Here is a 21,499-nt window from a genome sequence, read left to right on the forward strand (position 1 = left end):
AGAGTTGTATAGGAGTCCAAATATATTTTTACATATAGTTGTATCTATAAAAATAAATTTGAGAGTTGTATATTAAGTCTAACCATAAGTGAATTATCTAGCTTCGTGCAAAATTCTTTTTGGGGCAATCCCCTAGTTTCTTTTTAAGAAACGTGTTTCTGCCTTTTAAGGATGACTGCATGGAACGACAAATCCAGGTTGCTGTTTCTGTTTCGCTGCCAATTAGTACTATACTACTATGTACCCTTTTTTTTGCGAGTAGCCAGTGAATTGATAAAAACCAAAAATAAAAAAATAACATCAGTGGATGCTTGATTTTTTTTCTTCTGTTGCTGAACATCAGTTTCGTTCCAGTTCATATAATGCATCAATAACACATATTTCTTGACTGTCAGCTTTGCCAAATTGCTGTCCCACAAGTCAGCACATACAGAAGCACCAACGATTTGGGACAGCGAAAACCAGCATGATGATAGGAGTTAAAATTTGCTGCTCGGAAGGTGGTAACCAGGTACTGTTGGAGTGTTGGTGGCATGAGCGGTGAAGATGTTTTGAATACCTGAACGACATGTTAGACCTAGCATCAGGTACTAACAGCACAAACCTGCAAAAACATACCAGATCATCAATTTCTAATGCATTAATGGAGTACCAGACATTTCATCCTCTTGTAATGCATCTGCCGATGAGCGTAACTATCAGCCATGACGGCCGATCTGGTACTCCTTTTCTTCCTGACGGAGTAATCAGAGTCCACATGTCTGATCCCGTATCGACCAGAATGCTTCTTCCATCCTAGTCACTGCAGTCCAGTACTATCCACAACCCCAAAACTTCTCATCCGATTGCGGACTGCCATAGAGCTGTTATTAAAAACGGAAGTGATCAATCATGGAGCTAGTTTGGATTGTGTAGGTGGTTATTCCGTGCAGACGGATGAAAACGGGTGAAAACAATAGCACTTTTATGTTATTATTAGGGAAATGGTTTGTGCAGACGGATGAAAACGGGTGAAAACAATAGCACTTTTATGTTATTATTAGGGAAATGGTTTGTGCAGACGGATGAAAACGGCTGAAAACAATAGCACTTTTATGTTATTATCAGGGAAATAGTTTGGTATGATCGGAATTTTTTATATCTATGAATTTAACTATTTAGTGACGACTTTAGTACGATGCTGATAGATATTAGAAGAAAAACTCCATAAACAATAATGTTTTAAAACAGTACTCCTACTTTTCATAGAATGGCATTGGTATGATCAGGAATTTTCGTGCGGTTTTCACCCCCGCGGAATTCAATTAAAAAAATCGACGAACACGAGTACGTGGGGGCCGGCCAGCTGGTGGCCCAACCGATCTTTCGCCTCCCGTTCCAGCTCTCCCCTTCCTTCCTCGACACGGTGTCACACCCGGTGCCGGCCAGCCTAACCCCAGCGCGCCGCCACGCGTCCATGGCCGAGCAGATACGGTCGCTCCACCGGTCAAACACCGGCGACGTCGCACGGCGTACCGGATTCATCCCGTCGTCTCCAACAACCGCTCTACACTTGGCGGCGGCAGGGTGGGCCGCCTGACGCGTGCGTGTTCGTCCGACCCCTCTCTCTCTCTGTGCCGGAAAGCGACCGCGACGCAGCGTCGTCGTCTTCATATATCCCCTGGGATTCCGCTCCGGTTTCAGTCCACGCGCGAGGCATCAGTAGCAGCAGCGGCAGCAGTTGTCTGACCACAGCGTCGCTGAAGCGCGTCGGGGAGGAGGAGTGGGGAGGACTAAGCCGGTGACGAGATGTGCTGCGGCGGCGGCGACTGCCGGCCGATCGGGTGGCTGCTCGGCCTGCCCTTCGCGCTCCTCGCCGTCGTCGTCTCCTTCATCGGCGCCATCATCTGGATCGTCGGGTAGAGTAACCACTACTCTTCTTCCATTCTTCTTCGTTTCGAGATGAGATGGATCAGGGATGGATGGATTAACCCGGTGAGGGGATGGGAATTTGTGTTTGCGCAGGCTGCCGATCTCATGCATCTGCCCGTGCTGCCTGTGCGTGACGGTGCTGCTCGAGGTGGCGGTGGAGCTCGTCAAGGCGCCGCTCCATGTCATGACGTGGTTCACCTCCAAGATACCCTGCTGATTATTTTGTTTCTCCATGCATCTTTCTGCTGAATATATCTCCATTTGGTTTATTAATTACTGTTCGTGGATTCCAGTTCGTAGAAAAAATGTGTGTTTTTTTTTGATTCCTTTTGGATGGACACTTGTCTGGTTCTGAATTTGTGAGAGATTGTGAAGGGTTGCTTGCTTGATGATCGTTGTGTTGTTCGTCCGTCAGTTTCGGCGTCTGTTTTTTTTGTTGTTGTGTTGGTATGATGATTTTCTGGAACTTGATGAGTGCTTGTGGAATGCCGATGCCTAATGTCATTTGGTGATGCTTATGTTGATTGAGACTCAAAACTTAATTGGATTGTGGTAGCTGCGGCTATAGTATGGAAGATGTTGCTTCCATTATTTTGGAACGGAATTTGATCCTCCCTGTTACTCGCGTTCAAATTTGTGTTACAGTGTAATAATGGCCTAGCCAAAATGGGCCAAATTCATGGGCTCATAATGGGCTTAACAGGGTTGTATCTCGTGATGTTCTCCCAGAATGGGCCTTAACTGTGTGCCCAATTTGAGCACAGAGTTGGGCCAAACTTTTAACCCGTTTTCCATAATGGGCCCAATTGCAACATTAACTTATAATGGGCTCTAAAATGTTATTACCTCCGTCACATAATAATCTCATTTTTTGTTTTTTCGTGTTTAACGTTTAACCATTCGTTTTATTTGAAATTTTTTTACGATTAATATTTTTATTGTTACTAGATGATAAAATATGAATAGTATTTTATACGTGATTATTTTTTTTAAGTTTTTATAAATTTTTCAAATAAGATGAATGGTCAAACGTTGGACACGGAAAAATGAAAAATGAGATTATTATGGGACGGAGATAGTAGCTGGCTCGGCCTAAAGCTGATTGTTAAATCACCCTCTCATTGATTAATCCGCAGTTTCGCAGCCTGTTGCAACGACGCATCTAATGTCTCAACCAAAGCACCAGCTCTCGTGTTTTCGTGTGCTGATGATAATCTAGCCGCTGCCTGTCACTCCGTTTCAGTTGGCAAATACTTTTGGTCTCCTGTTGGGAACGCCAATGCTTAGGATTTTAAGAACATTGCCATCATGTTCCTATCCATATACAGAAAAATGTAACAGATTTGTTACTCTTATTCGAGCAAGGATACGGATCGACGATGCCAAACAATGGTGTTTAACATAATTTAGGGGGGAAAGTACTTGTTTTGTTGGTAACTGACTGTCCCCATTTCATCCTTAGTTTGGTGTTCAGTATGGTTGGTGGTGAGTTCCTTCCCCTGATTGACATGCTTTGGAGTTGTGCCTCCATTTGGTTGTTCAAAGGGAACAGGGTTGATCATCACACTGTTGCTGTGGAACACATTCGATGATTCAGAACGAAACAACCTGTCATGATGAACAATTTAATGGCAGAACAACGAACGAGATCTGCATTCTCCGTGTGGTCAGTGGTCACTAAATTCTGTCTAAAAACACGGCAAATACCTTAAAATTTCGTGTATTCTAGTTCTAAAAACACCAGAAATTACAAGAGACTACTCGTTCCCCACTTTGCAGCTAGGCATTATTTCTTATGGGATTTTTTACCATTCTTAAAAAGTATCTTAAGGTATAAAAAATTTTAATATAAATTTTTGGTATCTCAAGATACAAAGTAATTTTTAAAGTATCACTTTTTTTATACTAAAAAGTATGGTAACTTAAGATATTTTTTTAAGAATAGTAAAAAAACTCATTTTTTATAGAATAGAACTATCTTGTATACCTTGTCATTTTGATCTTTTCAGTTGCCAAAGGAATGCAAATTGGACTCTTCATACAGGACAAGGTCAAACCATTTTCTCCGTTATAAAGGCGTTTGATTGCACCACCATGGTTTGCTTAAACTGTGACTGATTGATAATTGATTGACGCTATTTGCTACGGCGTGTTTGCTAATCGCTGTTACATCGGTAAACAACACCATATATCCATTCAAGAACATGCAATGCCCAGCTCACCACTGTGCGTACGTGCAGACACTAGCTAGTGACAGCCGTACATGTGCAGGTTAATTCATCGAGCAATTTTATCATCCTTAAGTAGGTACCAAGAGGTACCACTATTTTCTATATAAATTTATTAACTCCGAGTACCTAAGGTATCACGAGTTATTAAATTTTACATAGAAAATAGTGGTATCTCTTGGTATCTTTTTAAGGATAGGAAAAAAGCTCTAATTCATCAGAGAGAGAAAAAAAGGTTAACAGGATGATGTGGACTTGCAAATTGCAACTGATTGACAATGAATCGCAAGTGTCCAAGGCATCAAGATCATGTAACATTGCAACGTTTTCGGATGCATATATGCATATTTGTGATATGGTCGTTCGTACGTGCAAGAAAGAACAGTCTCACCTAAGGCAGCATGACATGTTGACGTTTGGCAGCCACGCTAATTGGTGTCACTCTGATATGCTTCATCCGTTCTTTGTCAGTTTAAAATTGACGCCGTTGATTTAAATTTATAACTGTCTGTTCGTCTTAACCAAAATTTATGTAAATATATAAAACTATAAATCATTATTAAAAAAGTTTCTCTCATCCTTTCTTTTATACCTCGAGATACCGGTATCTCAAGGTACCAAATCGTTTCTCACCATTAAATCTAGCTAAGCAGAATGTTTACTGTTAGATTTAACAATCAGAAACGATTTGGTACTGTGAGGTATCGGTACCTCGAGGTACAAAAGGAAGAATGGAAGTAAAACTCTTATTAAAAAATCTGTTATAAATTAAATCCTAGAAATATTTAATATTATATAAATTTGATGTCAAGGCCAAGCCCACATCCTAGATAAGAATGAGTATTTCAACGCGAGTACGGCTCCAATGGTGAAAAAAGCATCGTCACCATATAGCAATTAAGTGATCCACGTCTACAGAAAAGCTCTTCAGCGTTAGGATTCCAAGCAATTTTACGATCCTTAAGAAGATATCATGAGGCTGTTAGATAATGCAGTGTATACGTGTTGTATTCATATCATGTTATCTTGAGTAGTTAGTGCGGCTAAGGAGGATTAGTTACAGAATGTATATCCGCATTGATTAGTTGATGTATTGTCATCTAGATTATGATTCCTGCTTAGTAGCACCTAACCTCAAACAACCTGTAATCCTGGCCGGTTGATGGCCCTATATAAACACGTACACGCGGCCCTGAAAAGGGTGAAGACGCTTCCTTCATTTTCTATGTACTTTCACAGAGGCACCAAAATTTCAATGCAAAATTTTGGTACTTCTTCTTACCTAGATACTAGGAGGTAACAAATTTTACACTAATATTTTGGTACCTCTTGATACCTACTAAAGAACTATAAAATTGATCTAGGATTCTTTGTTCCAAAAGAGCCCTTAACCCGATTACAAAACATCAATTTGTAAAGACTACTGACAAAATTCAATGACACACATCGTCAATAAGAATGAAAACCTGAAACTGATCACTATCTATTTTTATATCCATCCTGGAGACATGTACACATGGGGACAAACATGTCAGTAAGAACCTTCCAAACTTTCCTGAATATATGTAGCCACTGCGCCCCCACCATGAGATGCACTTGTGTGGAACACATGTTTTCAAGCTGCAAGAACAAAATTAAGGTCATCCATGAAACTATGAAAATAATTTCATTCCTTAGAAAAAATGATCTGTCTTTAAATGACAAGTAAAACGAGAGAATATCGGATGATAAAACATCATCCATTCAGGAGCACCGACAGTCTACCCATTTGTACACTGCTCACACGTACTGCTAACGTAGACTAATCAACTAAACAATCAGCAGGATGAACACTCACCCGTATCTTTCTCGATTCTAAACCCTATAATCCTTTCGGTTTTGATAATACTTATATATTTTTAACCTTAAATTTGAAGTATGTCAAAGGCTTTTCCTCGTATTGTTTTTTTGACTTTACATTTAGATTGCTAGAAACACGAATGTGAAAGCTTCATTCAAAAATTATTATTTGTTTACAAATATGCTGTTCTCAAGTTCATTTCCCCAGATAATTAAAAATGTGTCTTTCCGAAAGGCTAAAAAACTATTAGCAGTCTTAACAGAAATTTAGGTGAGGAAACTTTCGGTTTTCCAGCCATTGGATGTGCTTCAAGATCCGTGCTACTATCTCCGTCCCAAAATAAGTATATTTTTCAGTTTTTGGATATAATGTTTTGACTTATCGTCTTATTTGAAGTTTTTTTATGATTAATATTCGTATTATTGTGAGATGATAAAACATGAACAATACTTTATGTGTGACTATTTATTTTAAGTGTCAAACGTTAAATGGTCAAATATTGGAGCACAAAAATCAAAAAATAAAGTTATTATGAGACAGAGATAGTAAATTGGAAGTAAAAAAATAACTTGAGTATAAGGCGGTGGATCAAACAGGTGACGATGTTGTTGCAAGGGTGCTGCGCTAGCCAGTACGCTCTGCGATTACAGAGGAGCGATACCAAAATTTTACATTAAAATTTTTGATACCTTAAATCACTTTTTAAGAATGGTAAAAAACCTACTGGTATACAGAAGACGTGATATAGACCTACGGGGAGAGAGAAATTGAAACAAGGAATTAAAAGAGCAAGGATGGAACAAAGTTGTAAGGGGAAGAGTGATACCAGTTATTTATAGAGAGATGTTTGGATCTTTCTCAAGATAGTTAGATACTTAGATTGCTGGTTTAATTACCCAAGTATTAAACGAGGATTAATTAACTGATCGATCAGAGGACCAGGAATCCAGGAATAACCTCGAGGCACAGGTAGTGATAGAAAACACCAAACGACATATTTTCAAACATAAAATAATTTATAAATAATAATTTATATATGTATTATCAGCGATCTAAAAGATAAAACTAGATAATAAACTTAAATGACAAAAAGCCTAAATTTAACTTTATATTTGTAATTAAAATTTTATATTTTAGTTTATAAGAAAAAGTAGAGGCAAAAAGATGAAGTACAAGCAAAACTCAAAGATAAGACAACTTAACCGATGGCAAAAGGGGACGAACTCCTACGTCTACAAATATGGCTACAAGATGGGATCGTTGTGCAGCCGAGCCTATGTGCCTCCCTCGAGCAAAAGCACAAAGTTGCAGACGTGTCACGTCACGTACGTACGCGCATCTCTGGCACGCACGCAAGGCACGTAACGTGCTCAGCAATGGCGGCCGAGGCGGCCGTCGTCCTCTTCGTCGCCGTCTTCCTCCTCTCCGTCGCCTGCCGGCCCGGCTCCTCGCAGAGCTACAACGCGATATACAACTTCGGCGACTCCATCACCGACACCGGCAACCTCTGCACCGGCGGCTGCCCGTCGTGGCTCACCACCGGCCAGCCTCCCTACGGCAACACCTACTTCGGCCGCCCCACCGGCCGCTGCACCGACGGCCGCGTCATCGTCGACTTCCTAGGCACGCACGAAACTCCCTCCTGAACTGATCATTTCTCCCCCCAAATCTTCAGTCCAGATGGCCAGATGGGGTTGTGTTCTTGGTTGATACACTGTTGCGCATGCGCTCGCAGCTGACCGCTTCGGCTTGCCGCTGCTTCCGCCGTCGAAGGCGAGCGGCGGCGACTTCAAGAGAGGCGCGAACATGGCCATCATCGGCGCCACCACCATGAACTTCGACTTCTTCCAGTCGATCGGGCTGGGCAACAGCATCTGGAACAACGGCCCCCTCGACACCCAAATCCAGTGGTTCCAGCAGCTCATGCCGTCCATCTGCGGGAACGGTGCTGAATTGCTCAAATCAAAATAAAAAAAATTCTTTTGGTGTTTAATTTCTGGAGGCAAACTGCTGATTAGTTTCCATGCATACGATGTTTTCTGAACAATTCGATGGACCTGTGCATTCAGACTGCAAGAGCTACCTGGGCAACTCGCTGTTCATCTTCGGCGAGTTCGGCGGCAACGACTACAACGCCCCTCTCTTCGGCGGCAAGAGCATGGACGAGGTGAAAGGCTACGTGCCCCAGATCATCAGCAAGATCACGAGCGGCGTAGAGGTGCACGGCTAATCGAATTAATTCCAGCAGCAAAAATCTGCACAGATTCTCAGCAACATCAGCGTCGTCGTTGCATGATGATGCAGACGCTGATCGGGCTCGGCGCGGTGGACATCGTGGTGCCGGGCGTGCTGCCGATCGGGTGCTTCCCGCTGTACCTGACGCTGTACCAGAGCTCCAGCCAGGACGACTACGACGGCAATGGCTGCCTCAAGAGCTTCAACTCGCTCGCCGTCTACCACAACGGCCTGCTCAAGCAGGGGCTCGCCGGCGTCCAGAGCAAGTACCCGGCCGTCCGGCTCATGTACGGCGACTTCTACGACCAGGTCGCCCAGATGGTTCAGTCTCCCGGGAGTTTCGGTACGTTTCTGAGTTTTATTTCAGATTCATTCCCTCCCTCGAGCTCATGCATCAGTCAATCAGTGCAAGATCAGGGTGAAATTAACAGGCTATTGAACAGCTAAAACCATGAAATTGGAATCGTTCAATGCGATCCAAATGTGAAACTCATCGTTTTCTCATTTGGATAGGGCTTTAGAAGCGCCTTGAGGCATCAAAAAAAATTTAATGCAAAATTATGGTAACTTAAGATGCATTATACCTCAAAATATTAAATTTTCATATTAAAATGGAGATTTGCTTTAGTTTAACAAAAAAAATACCTCGAGGATACTAGTACCAAATCATTTTTTATCGTTGTATCTAACAGAGCACATATAATACTCAGTTAGATAAAATGGTGAAAAATGATTTATTATCTCAAGGTACCGGTTTTCGATGTACTTTTTGTTAGACCGAAACAAATCTCTAAAAGACATCATATCTCAAGATATTTTTTTAAAGATGTTAAAAAACCTCGACACAAATAGCAGAGTGGGAGCAAACGAAATCTTCCCTGTAAAGGACAATTGCCGCATTGCCGCTGTGCCCACCGAAACTGCAACGCAAGCGGCTCAGCCATGACGTGGTCAGGTTTTTGGATGGCATCTTGGGTGATCAGATTCAGGCCACGGGATGAGGGTACAGGTTCACCGGTATAAGAACATTTTCAGTCAGCATATTGTTCGTCTGAAAGGGAAAACCCAACTAACCAGAACAAAACACACTCATTGCGCATTAGCTGCGTGTACCTGAGCATGACAATTGACACGGACATCTGCACATCATCGCTCTCATCTTTTCGTTTCCACATATGCTTATAAGCCAAATTTAAATTTTTAATCTTAAATTTAAAGTTGATTTTATGATTTTTTTTTACAGAAGTTTATTTTTCACTCTTGACTACTAGATAGCTAAGAGTACATATAGAAATATTTTATTTACAAATTATTTTTTCGTTTATACCATTTGTCTTTTTTCATAAAAGAGCCAAGCAATCACCCCCAACCTAACCCATGTTCAGAATTTAAAACTGGCAAGATATCTATCCGTATTATGTCAACCAATAAAAACGAAAACTAGCATTATAATGTTCCGTACCTGCACAGTGCACAACATTACTGATCAAAACCATCACTTGGCAATGTACTGACACATATTATTCGCAACGTTTTGCAGGGCTAACATATGGCCTGAAAGTGTGCTGCGGCGCCGGTGGGCAGGGCTCCTACAACTACAACAACCAGGCGAGGTGTGGCATGTCAGGGGCGAGCGCCTGCGGAGACCCGGAGAACTACCTGGTCTGGGACGGCATTCACCTCACCGAGGCTGCCTACCGTTCGATCGCGGATGGATGGCTCAGGGGGCCATACTGCAGCCCGGCTATTCTGCACTGAGCTGCTGACGACCTGATGAACTCCTCTAGGCTTTTTTTCTGTAAAGCTGTATCGGTCTTTGGCCTGGAAAGAAAAATCTGCACTGCTCTGCAGGTGGCTGTTTATATGCTAGCAATAATTAGTGTATTTGTAATAGTAATGTTGTATCTGATAGGGAATGTTCTGAAAAATAATGCTGGGAGATGGAGCTGTAATGGCGATGGGATGGAGATATTGGGAGTGCAGGTGTTGGCACAATGGCACCCATCTGATAGTTACTTACGTGGCTGTGGGCACTGTCGAAGCATTTTGACATACTCCCTCGGACGCAAAATAAGACAAACTTTTGACTATATGTTTACCATTTGATCATCCGTCTTATTTAAAAATAATTCAAGAATTTAGAAAAAAAATTAGTTACACGTAAAATACTATTTATGATTTATCATCTAATAAAAATAAAAACATTAATCGTAAATTTTTTTGAATAAGACGATACGTCAAACATTGTAGCTAAAAAGTGAAAGATTAATCTATTTTGGAACGGAGTGAGTATTTGATAGTTAGGTAGGCTGAACAGTATGACCCGTTTGAACCTCCTCTAGTAAGTTTTGATAACACTAAAGTATTTTACTCAAAATTTGAATAGTTATCACCACTCTGTCAAATCAACCCAATTTTTCTGCAAAAAAAGAGAGAGAGAGAGAGAGAGAGCAGAAGGTCCGCATCTGGGCCATCCATCCGCTTCTTCTGTCCAATTTCAAAGGGATTTAAATGGGCCTGTTGGAGAGGTCTATATGACCTTATTGTCCCACACAACATGTTAGAGCCCACCTCGTGATGGGCCAGATCATGCAACTTTGCGAGCTATATAACTTGGGCCTAACACTAAACTGATCTCAAGTAAGCTGACCCAGTTGGGCCCAACCAAGACATGCAATTCCACCCAAATGGCCCATGAATCTGTAATCTCCGGCTTGCATCTTCCAGCCTCCACGGCCAACTTGGCACAATGCTTAGGTCAATTTGGGGTTCTGTAGTTTCTAGGTTCTAGCATTTCATTTTCTAGATTTTACGAGTACAGAGTTTCAGAATCAATGTGATAATACGGACTGTTTGGAGAGCTTTCGATAGCAGGAGATTTAAAAGAAGTTGAAGCTATAAGAAACTCCCAAAACATAGGTTGCACTTTTTTGTAACGCTACCGTGTTTTAAAATAGATTTTTAACCTTTGTAGTATTTAATTCAGTTGTTTATACTGTTATTAAATATCTAACAAAAATTAAGATAATGCTTTATTTTTCATCTATAAAAGAGCACATACATGGTCTTGGACCTGTTAGCACTTAGCAGATGAACAAGCAATCGATGACACAGTCTCCCAGTCCCATGTTTCAGCTAAACCAGATTGAGCAGATTGAGCAATTTCACAGTCGAACAAAAAGTAACAAAAAATATCTTAAGGTATCGGTACTTTACGGTACCAGATCATTTTTGGTCGTTGGATCCAACAGCGCATATTCTACTCAACTAAATCTAATGGTGAAAAATGATTTGGTATCTCGAAATATCAGTATCTTAAGATACTTTTTGTTGGACTGGAGCAAATCTCAGCCAGATTACTCAAAGGCAAAACGGGGATTGGATAGGACAAGAAGCCTTGCCTGAACTGTTGCTTGCCGAGTACTCACTCGTTCGCTGCCTGACGAGATCGATGAACACACACACCACCGCTGCGGCAACTTGAGACGAAGCACCGCCCGAATGAAGTGCAGGAAACCCGGCCATCATCACATGGAGGCAGACAGACACCGGTCAATTGTTTTTGGCCAACTTCCTGTTGCTAAACCTGCTGCCATGACCATCTCATGCATGTTCGATCAGTTCTCTGCATTGGCTGTCTGTCATCAACTGCTACGTATTGGAAACTTCAGGTTCAGATTATTGACCCGGGTGGCGTCCATCCATGCGTGTGTTGTTTTTGTCCTTACAGATGTTAATTTCTTCAGTTCAACTTAGTTTGATAAGCTTCAGGAGGGGAGCAGTTAGGCGATCAGTTCGTCAATTTGGTTGTTGGTTCCTGTAAGAAGCCAAGCTTTTGAGTCACGGGGCGAATTCATCCGGAATCTGTCACCAGCATTCATTCAAGCTAGCATGGCTGCGATCTATATTGTTTGGCAGAAAAACCAACATCTTGTAACTTATGCTCCATGACTCCGATTCTTGCGGGAGAAATTACTCTCATGCTAACTTTTTTTTCCTTGACAAACATTATTTGCGGTGATAAATTGCAGTGAACATCTTGTAATTTCAAATTAATATTTGCGGTGAAAAAAAAACTGGAAGGATGCAGAGAATAGCATTGATTTTTTTTCCTTGACAAACTGGTCAGGAACTTCAGAAATATTACTCTCGCAAAATCATAAATATGTAATGTACAAGATTTTTTTCATTTTTCAAAAAAAATCATTGATATTATATTAGAATAGATTTATAAAATATAATTAGTTCCTGATATTACAATAGTACTTCTCAAAGTAAATCTATGCATACCTTTTTTGTTTTCAACTAGGTATTTGAGAAATTGTCAAAGTTTTTGAAATTTAACCAAATCTTGTTTTAAATGTTAATATTTTGTTCTCCGAATAAATATCAATATTTATTTTCTAAAAAAACCAGCACATTATAGTGCACAAAACACACATCTGGCGCTGTTTAGTTCGTGAAAAGAAAATTTTTAGGTGTCACATCGGACATTTGACAAGATATTAGAAGTGGTTTTTAGACACGAATGAAAAACCTAATTTCATAACTCGACTGGAAATCGGGGGACGAATCTTTTGAGCCTAATTAATAAGTCATTAGTACATGTTAGTTACTGGTTGCGTTCGTTTCGCCTTGTTGAGATAAACTCCTTCTCGTTTTCCGTTAGTACGCTTTTCAAACTACTAAATGGTGTATTTCGTGCGAAAATTTTTTATATAGAAATTATTTTAGAAGATCAAATAAATCCATTTTTTAAAATTTTAATAAGTAATACTTAATTAATCATATACTAATTACGTTTATCGTTTTCTGTGTTGCTAATCAGCTTTTGCAACAGCTTGTTTCGAACGCAGCCACTGTAGCACTTATATCTAATAATGGACTAATTAGGCTAAAAAGATTCGTCTGGTGATTTCCATGCAAACTGTGCAATTAGTTTTTCTTTTAATCTATATTTAATGATCCATACATGTGTCAAAAGATTCGGTGTGATGTTTTTGGACAAATATTTTTGTCAACTAAACAGGATACTCCTTTGAACATTGGAATGGACATCTTATAATCTTACGGGAGTTAAATTGAGTCTTAAAAACACACAAAATTCCATATGCGTTACAGAGTAAAACCGTTGATTATGGCCACAACACACTCAGTATTGATAGTCAAATGAACCTTAAGTGTGATTAGTTCTCAAAAGTTAATACATGGCTAACTTTCAAAAATAAAAACTGTAAGAATTCATGACCGGAGTTTCTTTGTCCAAAATGTCATAAGTTTCCCTACATAAGATGTTTGAAAGAGATGAAAAACAGAGGACGCGAACTTCCATGTCAGGTCTACAAACTTTCTGCAGACAACCCGTCAGCAAATTAGCAGGGACGTCTAGAACGCAACTACGTAGCGACAAGACTGATTCGTGCGTTTTGGTGTTTGCAGCCAGCCGTCGAGGCCTTCCTTTGATTGTTCTCCTGACGGCGACAGAGGAAGCACATCGATCGCGGCATCAGCAACAGGTCCTTCAATTGGCGTGGTCCAATGATCGAATAGCAGCAGCAGTTTCTGCAGAAAATTTTCTCCCTTGTTCTCTTGTGCTGTTACAGTCTGGTTTCAGTGGCCACTGAAGCTGAAGGTTCACTGCGCCAGTGTTATCATTCACATGCAACCATATCAGAGTTGCTGTCAGTGGTTAGTGAGAAGGTTTAGACTTTAGCTCATAGGTAATTAATCTATGAATTCTGTGTGTGTGTGTGTGTTTAGTTTGCAGCTTCACTGATTTCGTAATTAATCGCAACTTGACGTATCCAACTTAGCTTGCACCATCTTCGACTTTGTAGTAATGCCACACGCAAGCATGAACAGTCTGTGAAGTTGATTCCCCAACTGCACAGACTAACTCTGAAGCAGAATCGATCATACGTGGATCAATCATGCAATAAACTGTGCGGTTATAGGACAGAGCCAAGGCAAGAAGAGGTCATCGCTTGACCTGTCGTACACACTCTCTACGTATTATTCGTCGATCAATCGATGTATACATGAAGCTTGACTAATTGTTAGTATTATCATTATATTCGATATGTTTAACTCCTACTGCTTACCTACCACAACCCGATCGTTGGCAACTACCACACTAATTGAGTTAAATTAATCCATTGTTACCAAAAAAACAAACACTACTATTACTCTAGTAGTATACATCGAATGAGCGAGTAGAACGAAGTTTTAGGATCCTGCAGGAATCTTCTTGCTCATTAGCCTGCCTTCCCTGACATCGATCCTTCCAAGTACGTTTCACCTATTTGCATTCTGTACTCTGTACTGGACTAGCTAGTGATGAGTGCATTAATCATGGACGGATCAGCCACCTAGCTAAATTCCGAAATACTTGTGAGCTTGTAGAGAGCTGGTGTATGAAAGTGACGAGTTGAGAGAATGCAGGCCGTCTTCTTCAGACTTAAAATCGTATGATCCTGTAGATCCATTAGTTAGCTCCAGCTCGAGTTTGGCTTCATCTGTACCGACTGTAGTAGTACAGCAAAGCTATGCCATCTGTGTATGATGGTTACACTAGTTCCCATCCATCACGCACGCATGATCACTGGCTCGATCTAGCACGTTCTGAATCGTGTGCGTTTTGGTCTTTCCAAAGTCTCGTCAGACAAACGCATGAAGAGGAGAGTCAGAACTAGCTAAGAGTTCTTCAGCCGGCTGCACGTGCAGCAATGCAGAGGCAGGTAGGAGACAAACATATACAAGCCGAACAGATGATGGAATCATCTAAAATGCGCACGCATTTCACTTGGGTTTCAGTTACAGGGTTTCAGAGATTTTTAACCCCTTGTTGCTGCAGCCTGCAGCTTAATTAGCCTGTGTTTCAGTTACAGAAGTTTCAGAGATTTTTATCCCCTTGTTGCTGCAGCTTAATCAGCCTGCATCATATGGCCAGCTCGATCGGAACGGGAACGTCATTGCCGGTGACAGGAACTGCTCAACCACCGGTTGAAAAATATACCCATTTTAGTGATGCTTCCTGAGGTAGCTGCCTTCTTCTTCCATTGGCTTCCGCGCATGTGAAGCAGAGAAATTTCTGAATCTGTTCCTCGCGAACCTTACGTTAGCCGGCCCTTCCAACTTGCATATTTGCTGCAGATGACAAAGTGCCACTTGGTGAAGTGCACTCGTGGTGGTAGCTACACAGCCATAATCGAGAGAAAGATGCACAAGTATTGAGTATCATCCTCCAGTGATGTGAAGAATCTTTCGATGCAACATGTTTATTTCGATCTTCGAGTGAGATATGTAGCCCATAGATGAGTAGCTAGCAAAGAGACAGAGAGTATTTATTCAGAGATTAAGTAGTATATGGTTAAGCCAGTAAACCCCTCATGCCGGGGTTTCTATGATTTGATGATTGATTGATGAAAAGAAAGAAAACAAAACAAAACTAGAACCCCAGCAACTCCCAAGGTCAACTCCTCATGACAATAATTCCCTGCATGTTCTTCTTCTTCTTCTTCTTTTTCTCTTCTCCTCGCAACGCCAGAAACAAGTATAGAAGCAGATTCCTCTTATGCATCATGCATGGCATGTTCTTATAGTAGATTCCTACACACATGTGTGCTGTGTGCATCCATCGGCGTATGTACAATTGTACACCGTATATAAGTACTCTACATCTGTAGCCTGTGTGTATCCGGGTATGGTTAATCCGAATTCGTTAAGAACGGCTCCGGTGAGATCACGAGAGAGACTAATGGAGCAGTAGCATTGACTTGTCATGATGATATAATACTCTATATCTTGCTCATGACTAAATCATTTTTCGCTAGTAGTACCACTTTCTGTCCAGTCCAGAAACCGAGACCTGATCAAAGTCATCAAAACGAAAGCAAATCAAGCCAATACCCTCGCACTTCTACCAAGACAGGGAAGCATCGATTAATTAATTAATTAGCAAGTGTTAGTTAAGGAGGAGGCGTAATTAATTAATTAATATAAGCACGCCCGTACACCCCGACGACCAACTCAAAGTGAGAAATTTAAACGAGGCGAGAGCTCGTTCGGACAGGTCTCCCGGCGCCACGGCATCGGCGACCTATACATGCCACGGCCCCGGCTCCCTGCCTGACACCAACCTCGAGCGAGCGAGCGGCGATGAGGTTCTCGGTCTGCGCCGTGGTGGTGCTCGTCGTTCTTGCCGGGCTCCGGCCGCCACAGGCGGCGGTGGCGCAGAAGTACGCGGCGATCTTCAACTTCGGGGACTCCCTCGTGGACGCCGGGAACCTGGTCGTGGATGGCATCCCGGACTACCTCGCCACGGCGCGGCTGCCGTACGGGATGACCTACTTCGGGTACCCGACCGGGCGGTGCTCCGACGGCCGCCTCGTCGTCGACTTCATCGGTACGTCGTCGAACTCGACCGGCCCATTTCTCTTTCTCCGAGGTGATCGCTATGCTCGGGTTGACCCTGGCCGTCAGGTTTTGAGTTGTCCTTGTGTGTTCGTTGTGTGATGAGCAGCGCAGGAGGTGGGGCTGCCGCTGCTGCCGCCGTCGAAGGCGAAGAACGCGACGTTCCACCGCGGCGCCAACTTCGCCATCACCGGCGCGACGTCGCTGGACACGCCGTACTTCCAGGGGCGCGGGCTGGGGCACACGGTGTGGAACTCCGGCTCGCTGCACACCCAGATCAAGTGGTTCCAGGACATGAAGGCCTCCATCTGCAAGTCCCCGCAAGGTCTGGCGCCACCGCGACCACCACCACGGCCGCCGGCGAATGCGCGGCATGCACCATACTGAATTATCTAATCCCGGTTGGTTTTGGGGGTGATCAGAGTGCAGGGACCTGTTCCGGCGGTCGCTGTTCATCGTAGGGGAGTTCGGCGGCAACGACTACAACTCGCCGCTCTTCGCGTTCCGGCCGCTGGAGGAGGTGCACACCTTCATCCCGGACGTCGTTGACTCCATCGGCAAGGGCATCGAGGCAAAGCTCCTCGTCTTCTTCTCCGTCTCCGTCGGTTAATTCGCCGGCCGCGATTTATCGGTTCCAATTCTCATCGACGGCGTGCGTGCGTGCGTGGTTGTGCTTGCAGAAGCTGATCGAGGAAGGGGCGGTGGAGCTGGTGGTGCCGGGGGTGCTGCCGATCGGGTGCTTCCCGGTGTACCTCTCCATCTTCCGGAAGCAGCCGGAGATGTACGGCGGCCGGAGCGGCTGCATCAGGGACCTCAACACGCTGTCCTGGGTGCACAACGTCGCGCTGCAGCGGAAGATCGCCGAGCTCCGGCTCAAGCACCCCGGCGTCCGCATCATGTACGCCGACTACTACACGCCGGCGATCCAGTTCGTCCTCCACGCCGAGAAATACGGTGAGCTCTCCCATCTCTCCCGCTCTTTTCTTTTTTCGCGGGTTTTTTTTTTCTTTTTTGGGTTCTCTCGATCGCTCGTGTCGCAGTTCCCGCGGCCCGTGGTCACGGCAGTTTGCGTCTAAGGCTGTTAGTTCGGTTCGTTACGGCAACGCGACGGACGCTGACGGGTGGGCCCCACAGCCTGTCACGGTCATTGCCTTCTTTTCTGTAAACAAAAAAAAACAAACAGAAAAGTATCATTTGAAAAACATTTTTTTTGTTCAAGCTAAACAATTCGAAAACCACTTTAAAAACTCAGCAATTAATTAACCAAGCCAGCAAAGGTCCGATTTTTCTGTACGGTGAAGTTGGAAACGGTCACCATATTTGCGAATAATTAATCGCATGAATGACGAAATATATAATGCAAACAACAGCTGTGCAAGACAGGAGCATATTTGGGAGACCAAATCAAAGGCTGCTTAGCAACATTTCTTTTTTTCCTTCCAAAAATATTTAAAATGTTTTATTTATGAGGTATCGTCACCATCATTTCAAAGCAAGCATGGAAGGAGAAAGAGTTGTGGTCCAAAAAAAAAAAAGAATAACCAATCAGTCGAGTGACGGTAGCAAGCATGCGTTTCTGGGCTAACATTCAGAAAAGGGTAGTTGGGGGCCAAATTTTCCCCAATATTTATGAGGTTTCGTGATCAAACACACAATGACCTTTGAACTCTTCAATAGGGAAATGTGGGAGAATTTCTAGTAAGCTTCGCTGGCTTAGCCACGTACTACGTCCAAAGCCAAATCAGCATTGCAGCTGAAATTAATTAAGAGAAAGTGTAGCATCAGTACGTGTGCAGCTCAGCTGCTTACTGTGTTTACTTATGTGACATGACATGACAAAGCATTTCGAAGTGACACCTAACTAAACGACGGCATCACTGGCTAATCAATCAAACAGAACACCTTCCAAAACCTCTCTTTCTGTCCAGAGAGATTGGGTGAAGATGTTCGTAGGGAAAAGAAATTAATAAAAATCTCTGTTTGGTTGTCAGTGATGGCAATACACCCACATGTGACCATATCAATTGGTACATGAGAGAAGACTTGGAGGTTTGGAATTGTTAGCATGATGCCGGCCATGAATTAGCAGTAACCCTTCCAAAGCTTTTTAAATTGTGACCTAGTAGGTCTTAATGACAAATCTTAGTTTGGGCTGATTCCATGTGATCCATAGGGCATTGACCTCTCCAGGGACGTGTCCATCGTCCAATGGCCGTACAGGATGGGCAGGGCTTTTGGATTTAATTGATGCCACTGGAATGTTAGCCTAGATAGGCTTATTAGCAGCTTAATTTTGGAGTCAATAGTCCATGCTAAAACAAATAGGGATCAGCAGGCTCAACTCAGTAATGACAATGCGCAAGTAGTAGTGTCAGTACACTGAACAATCCTTTCAGAAAATATAAGTACAAGAGAAGTACGAAGTGAGAGAAAAGAAAGGTGTAGTAAACAACTCACATATGGCACCGTGCTTACACCTTAGTACTTGGGATTAGCGATTTAACATATTCAACGAGCTTGTTGCCTTTTTTTTATTTTTTATTTTTGGTTTGCATATTCAGAAGATTACCCACATACCACTGTTTCTAATCATTCAGAAATTGGTAGCCATCATCATGCACGATTCGGGCGACGTGCAACTGATTGTATCACATATTATTTTTTTCGTAGAAGATAATCCGATTTCCTTCTCCCTTTTTTGTGAAGACTTAAATTTCTACTAACATATAGAAGAAAACGACCTAGCCAAACAATAATTGAGCACCCTTTTTTCCTTGAGAAAATGATTGAGCAAGAAAAAGTATAGACGGATCAGTAAAACTGTGCATTGATTTGTGACATTTTGATTCGGATTCAACATAAAACATTTTATGACCCATTTATTATCGCCCAATTTCAATTCCCAACCAAATCAATTTTTTTTTAAAAAAATCATGTCTGATATGGCACTGAAACCACGCTAAGTAAGAATCAACACATTGTCAAATCCGGCTACCTGTTTAATCAGTCCAAGCTGTAGTAGCAGACATGTATACCATTTGGTCTGGTCCATCGAATACCTCGTGCATGCATGGAAATAATGAACAAGCAAAGTCTAGAGCCGTGACAACATCCGTGATCCGGGCAATCCGGGCTAGAGAACCGATCCAACAACAGGTTCACCAACCCATACCACCACACATTTCTTAATCCTATCTTCACCACGAATACACCGATACGCCAGCCGCCTAAGGGGGTGTTTGTCCAACATTTTTTTTCTTGTCACATCGAATATTTAGATAATAATTAGAACTATTAATTATATACTATTAATAAAACACATCCCGTACTCTGGACTATTTTATGAGACGAATCTATTGAGCCTAATTGATTCATGATTAGCGAATGGTGATGCTACAGTAAACATTTACTAATCATGGATTAATTAGGCTTAAAAAATTTGTCTAATAAAATAATCTTTATTTATGTTATTAGTTTTGTTATCCGTCTATATTTTAAGAGCAATTTTACAGTCCAATAAAAAGTACCTCGAGGTGTTAATACCTCGCGGTACCAAATCGTTTTTGATCGTTGTGTAACAATACACACCCTACTCAGTTAGACCCAATGGTGAGAAATGATTTGGTATCTCGAGGTATCGGTATCTCATGGTACTTTTTATTGGACCAGAGCAAATCTTATATTTTAAAGACTTAAAAAAAATCACTGAATCCAAATAACCCTGGACTCACGTGGTTTTTTCTCGGCAGGGTTTCTGAGGCAGACGCCCCGGGCGTGCTGCGGGGCGCCGGGGGTCGGGGAGTACAACTTCAACCTGACGTCCAAGTGCGGGGACCCGGGGTCGTACGCGTGCGACGACCCCTCCAACCACTGGAGCTGGGACGGCATCCACCTCACCGAGGCGTCCTACGGCCACATCGCCAAGGGCTGGCTCTACGGGCCGTTCGCCGAGCCGCCCATCCTCGGCGACCGCCACCGCTGATCCTTCGTTTGCATAATGCATATAGTGTTAATGACACCTTCTTCATATATACTTTCTGGATGGAGTGTTTTTAGATGGGGATTTGGGGAGGTAAATTAAAAGGGATAGCAAAACGGAGGGACAGGGATACAGACAGAGACGGGATGGTGTTGTGTTTTGTTCAGGTTAGATGGGTGGCTGGGGGAATTGGGGATGTGTTGTTTTAATGTAAGCATTTTGGGGTGGCATGGTGTGGGTGTGTGTGTATTTTGTTTGTTGGCTCAACGTAGGGAGTAGCTGTAATTCCTATTCCTTGAGAAATCAAAATTGCTCTCATATAAATATATAGCACCATTTGTTCTTATGTTTTGCATATGTACCGACCGTGTATTTTCTAACTTGGTAGAGCTCGCACGATACTAGAGCTGTGTGTATCTGTTCTTGGATGTAAAGGTCAGATTTAATTTTAAATCCATTCTCTTAAAAGCTTACATGGTACTAGAATTTTGAAAACATTTCTAACTGGACGCCTGATCGAGAGCAAACTGGCTGGGACGACGCCAATCCTCCTTGGAACTCGCATCCACCTGCCAAAGAACAAAGACATGGGAGGCTAGCAAGAGCTTGGCCTCTACGATGGAACGAGATTCTGGTCTATATATACAGGTGTTACCAACATGTGGATCTTGCTCTGGGTTCATATGTCATAAGCATCTACTGCATATACAGTAGTGCAAAGGATATTAACCCCTCCCCAATGACTTCAAAGTTTACATAGGATTTGGTGTAACTTTAGCAAAATTTTTAAGTAAAAAAAACACAAACTATCACTATTGACCCACATCAACTCTCTGCTCTCAAGTCGCAATTCTCAGTGCAAGGGTACACGCAGCAAGCATCTATACTCCTAAA

At 42.5% G+C, this 21,499-nt stretch overlaps 3 protein-coding genes across 3 annotated transcripts; all 3 read left to right on the top strand.

The window, feature by feature from the left end:
- The first annotated feature begins 1,694 nt into the window (after nt 1-1,694).
- On the top strand, nt 1,695-2,551 carry LOC102713673 (signaling peptide TAXIMIN 1). The gene is made up of 2 exons (XM_006643841.3): nt 1,695-1,898; nt 2,005-2,551. The coding sequence occupies exons 1-2, from the start codon at nt 1,789-1,791 to the stop codon at nt 2,126-2,128; spliced, it is 234 nt and encodes a 77-aa protein (XP_006643904.1). The 5' UTR covers nt 1,695-1,788; the 3' UTR covers nt 2,129-2,551.
- A 4,693-nt stretch (nt 2,552-7,244) lies between these two features.
- Nucleotides 7,245-10,206, top strand: LOC102713945 (GDSL esterase/lipase At5g45910-like). Its single transcript, XM_015836249.2, has 5 exons — nt 7,245-7,602; nt 7,715-7,924; nt 8,049-8,197; nt 8,284-8,557; nt 9,755-10,206. The coding sequence occupies exons 1-5, from the start codon at nt 7,356-7,358 to the stop codon at nt 9,970-9,972; spliced, it is 1,098 nt and encodes a 365-aa protein (XP_015691735.2). The 5' UTR covers nt 7,245-7,355; the 3' UTR covers nt 9,973-10,206.
- A 6,024-nt stretch (nt 10,207-16,230) lies between these two features.
- LOC102714225 (GDSL esterase/lipase At5g45910-like) lies at nt 16,231-20,949 on the top strand. The gene is made up of 5 exons (XM_040529917.1): nt 16,231-16,618; nt 16,736-16,951; nt 17,049-17,197; nt 17,307-17,580; nt 20,376-20,949. Exons 1-5 carry the CDS (start codon nt 16,372-16,374, stop codon nt 20,606-20,608), a joined length of 1,119 nt encoding a protein of 372 aa, XP_040385851.1. The 5' UTR covers nt 16,231-16,371; the 3' UTR covers nt 20,609-20,949.
- Nucleotides 20,950-21,499: the final 550 nt, after the last annotated feature.

The sequence above is a fragment of the Oryza brachyantha genome, chromosome 1 (genome assembly GCF_000231095.2).
Source record: "Oryza brachyantha chromosome 1, ObraRS2, whole genome shotgun sequence".
NCBI classification, from domain to species: Eukaryota; Viridiplantae; Streptophyta; class Magnoliopsida; order Poales; family Poaceae; genus Oryza; species Oryza brachyantha.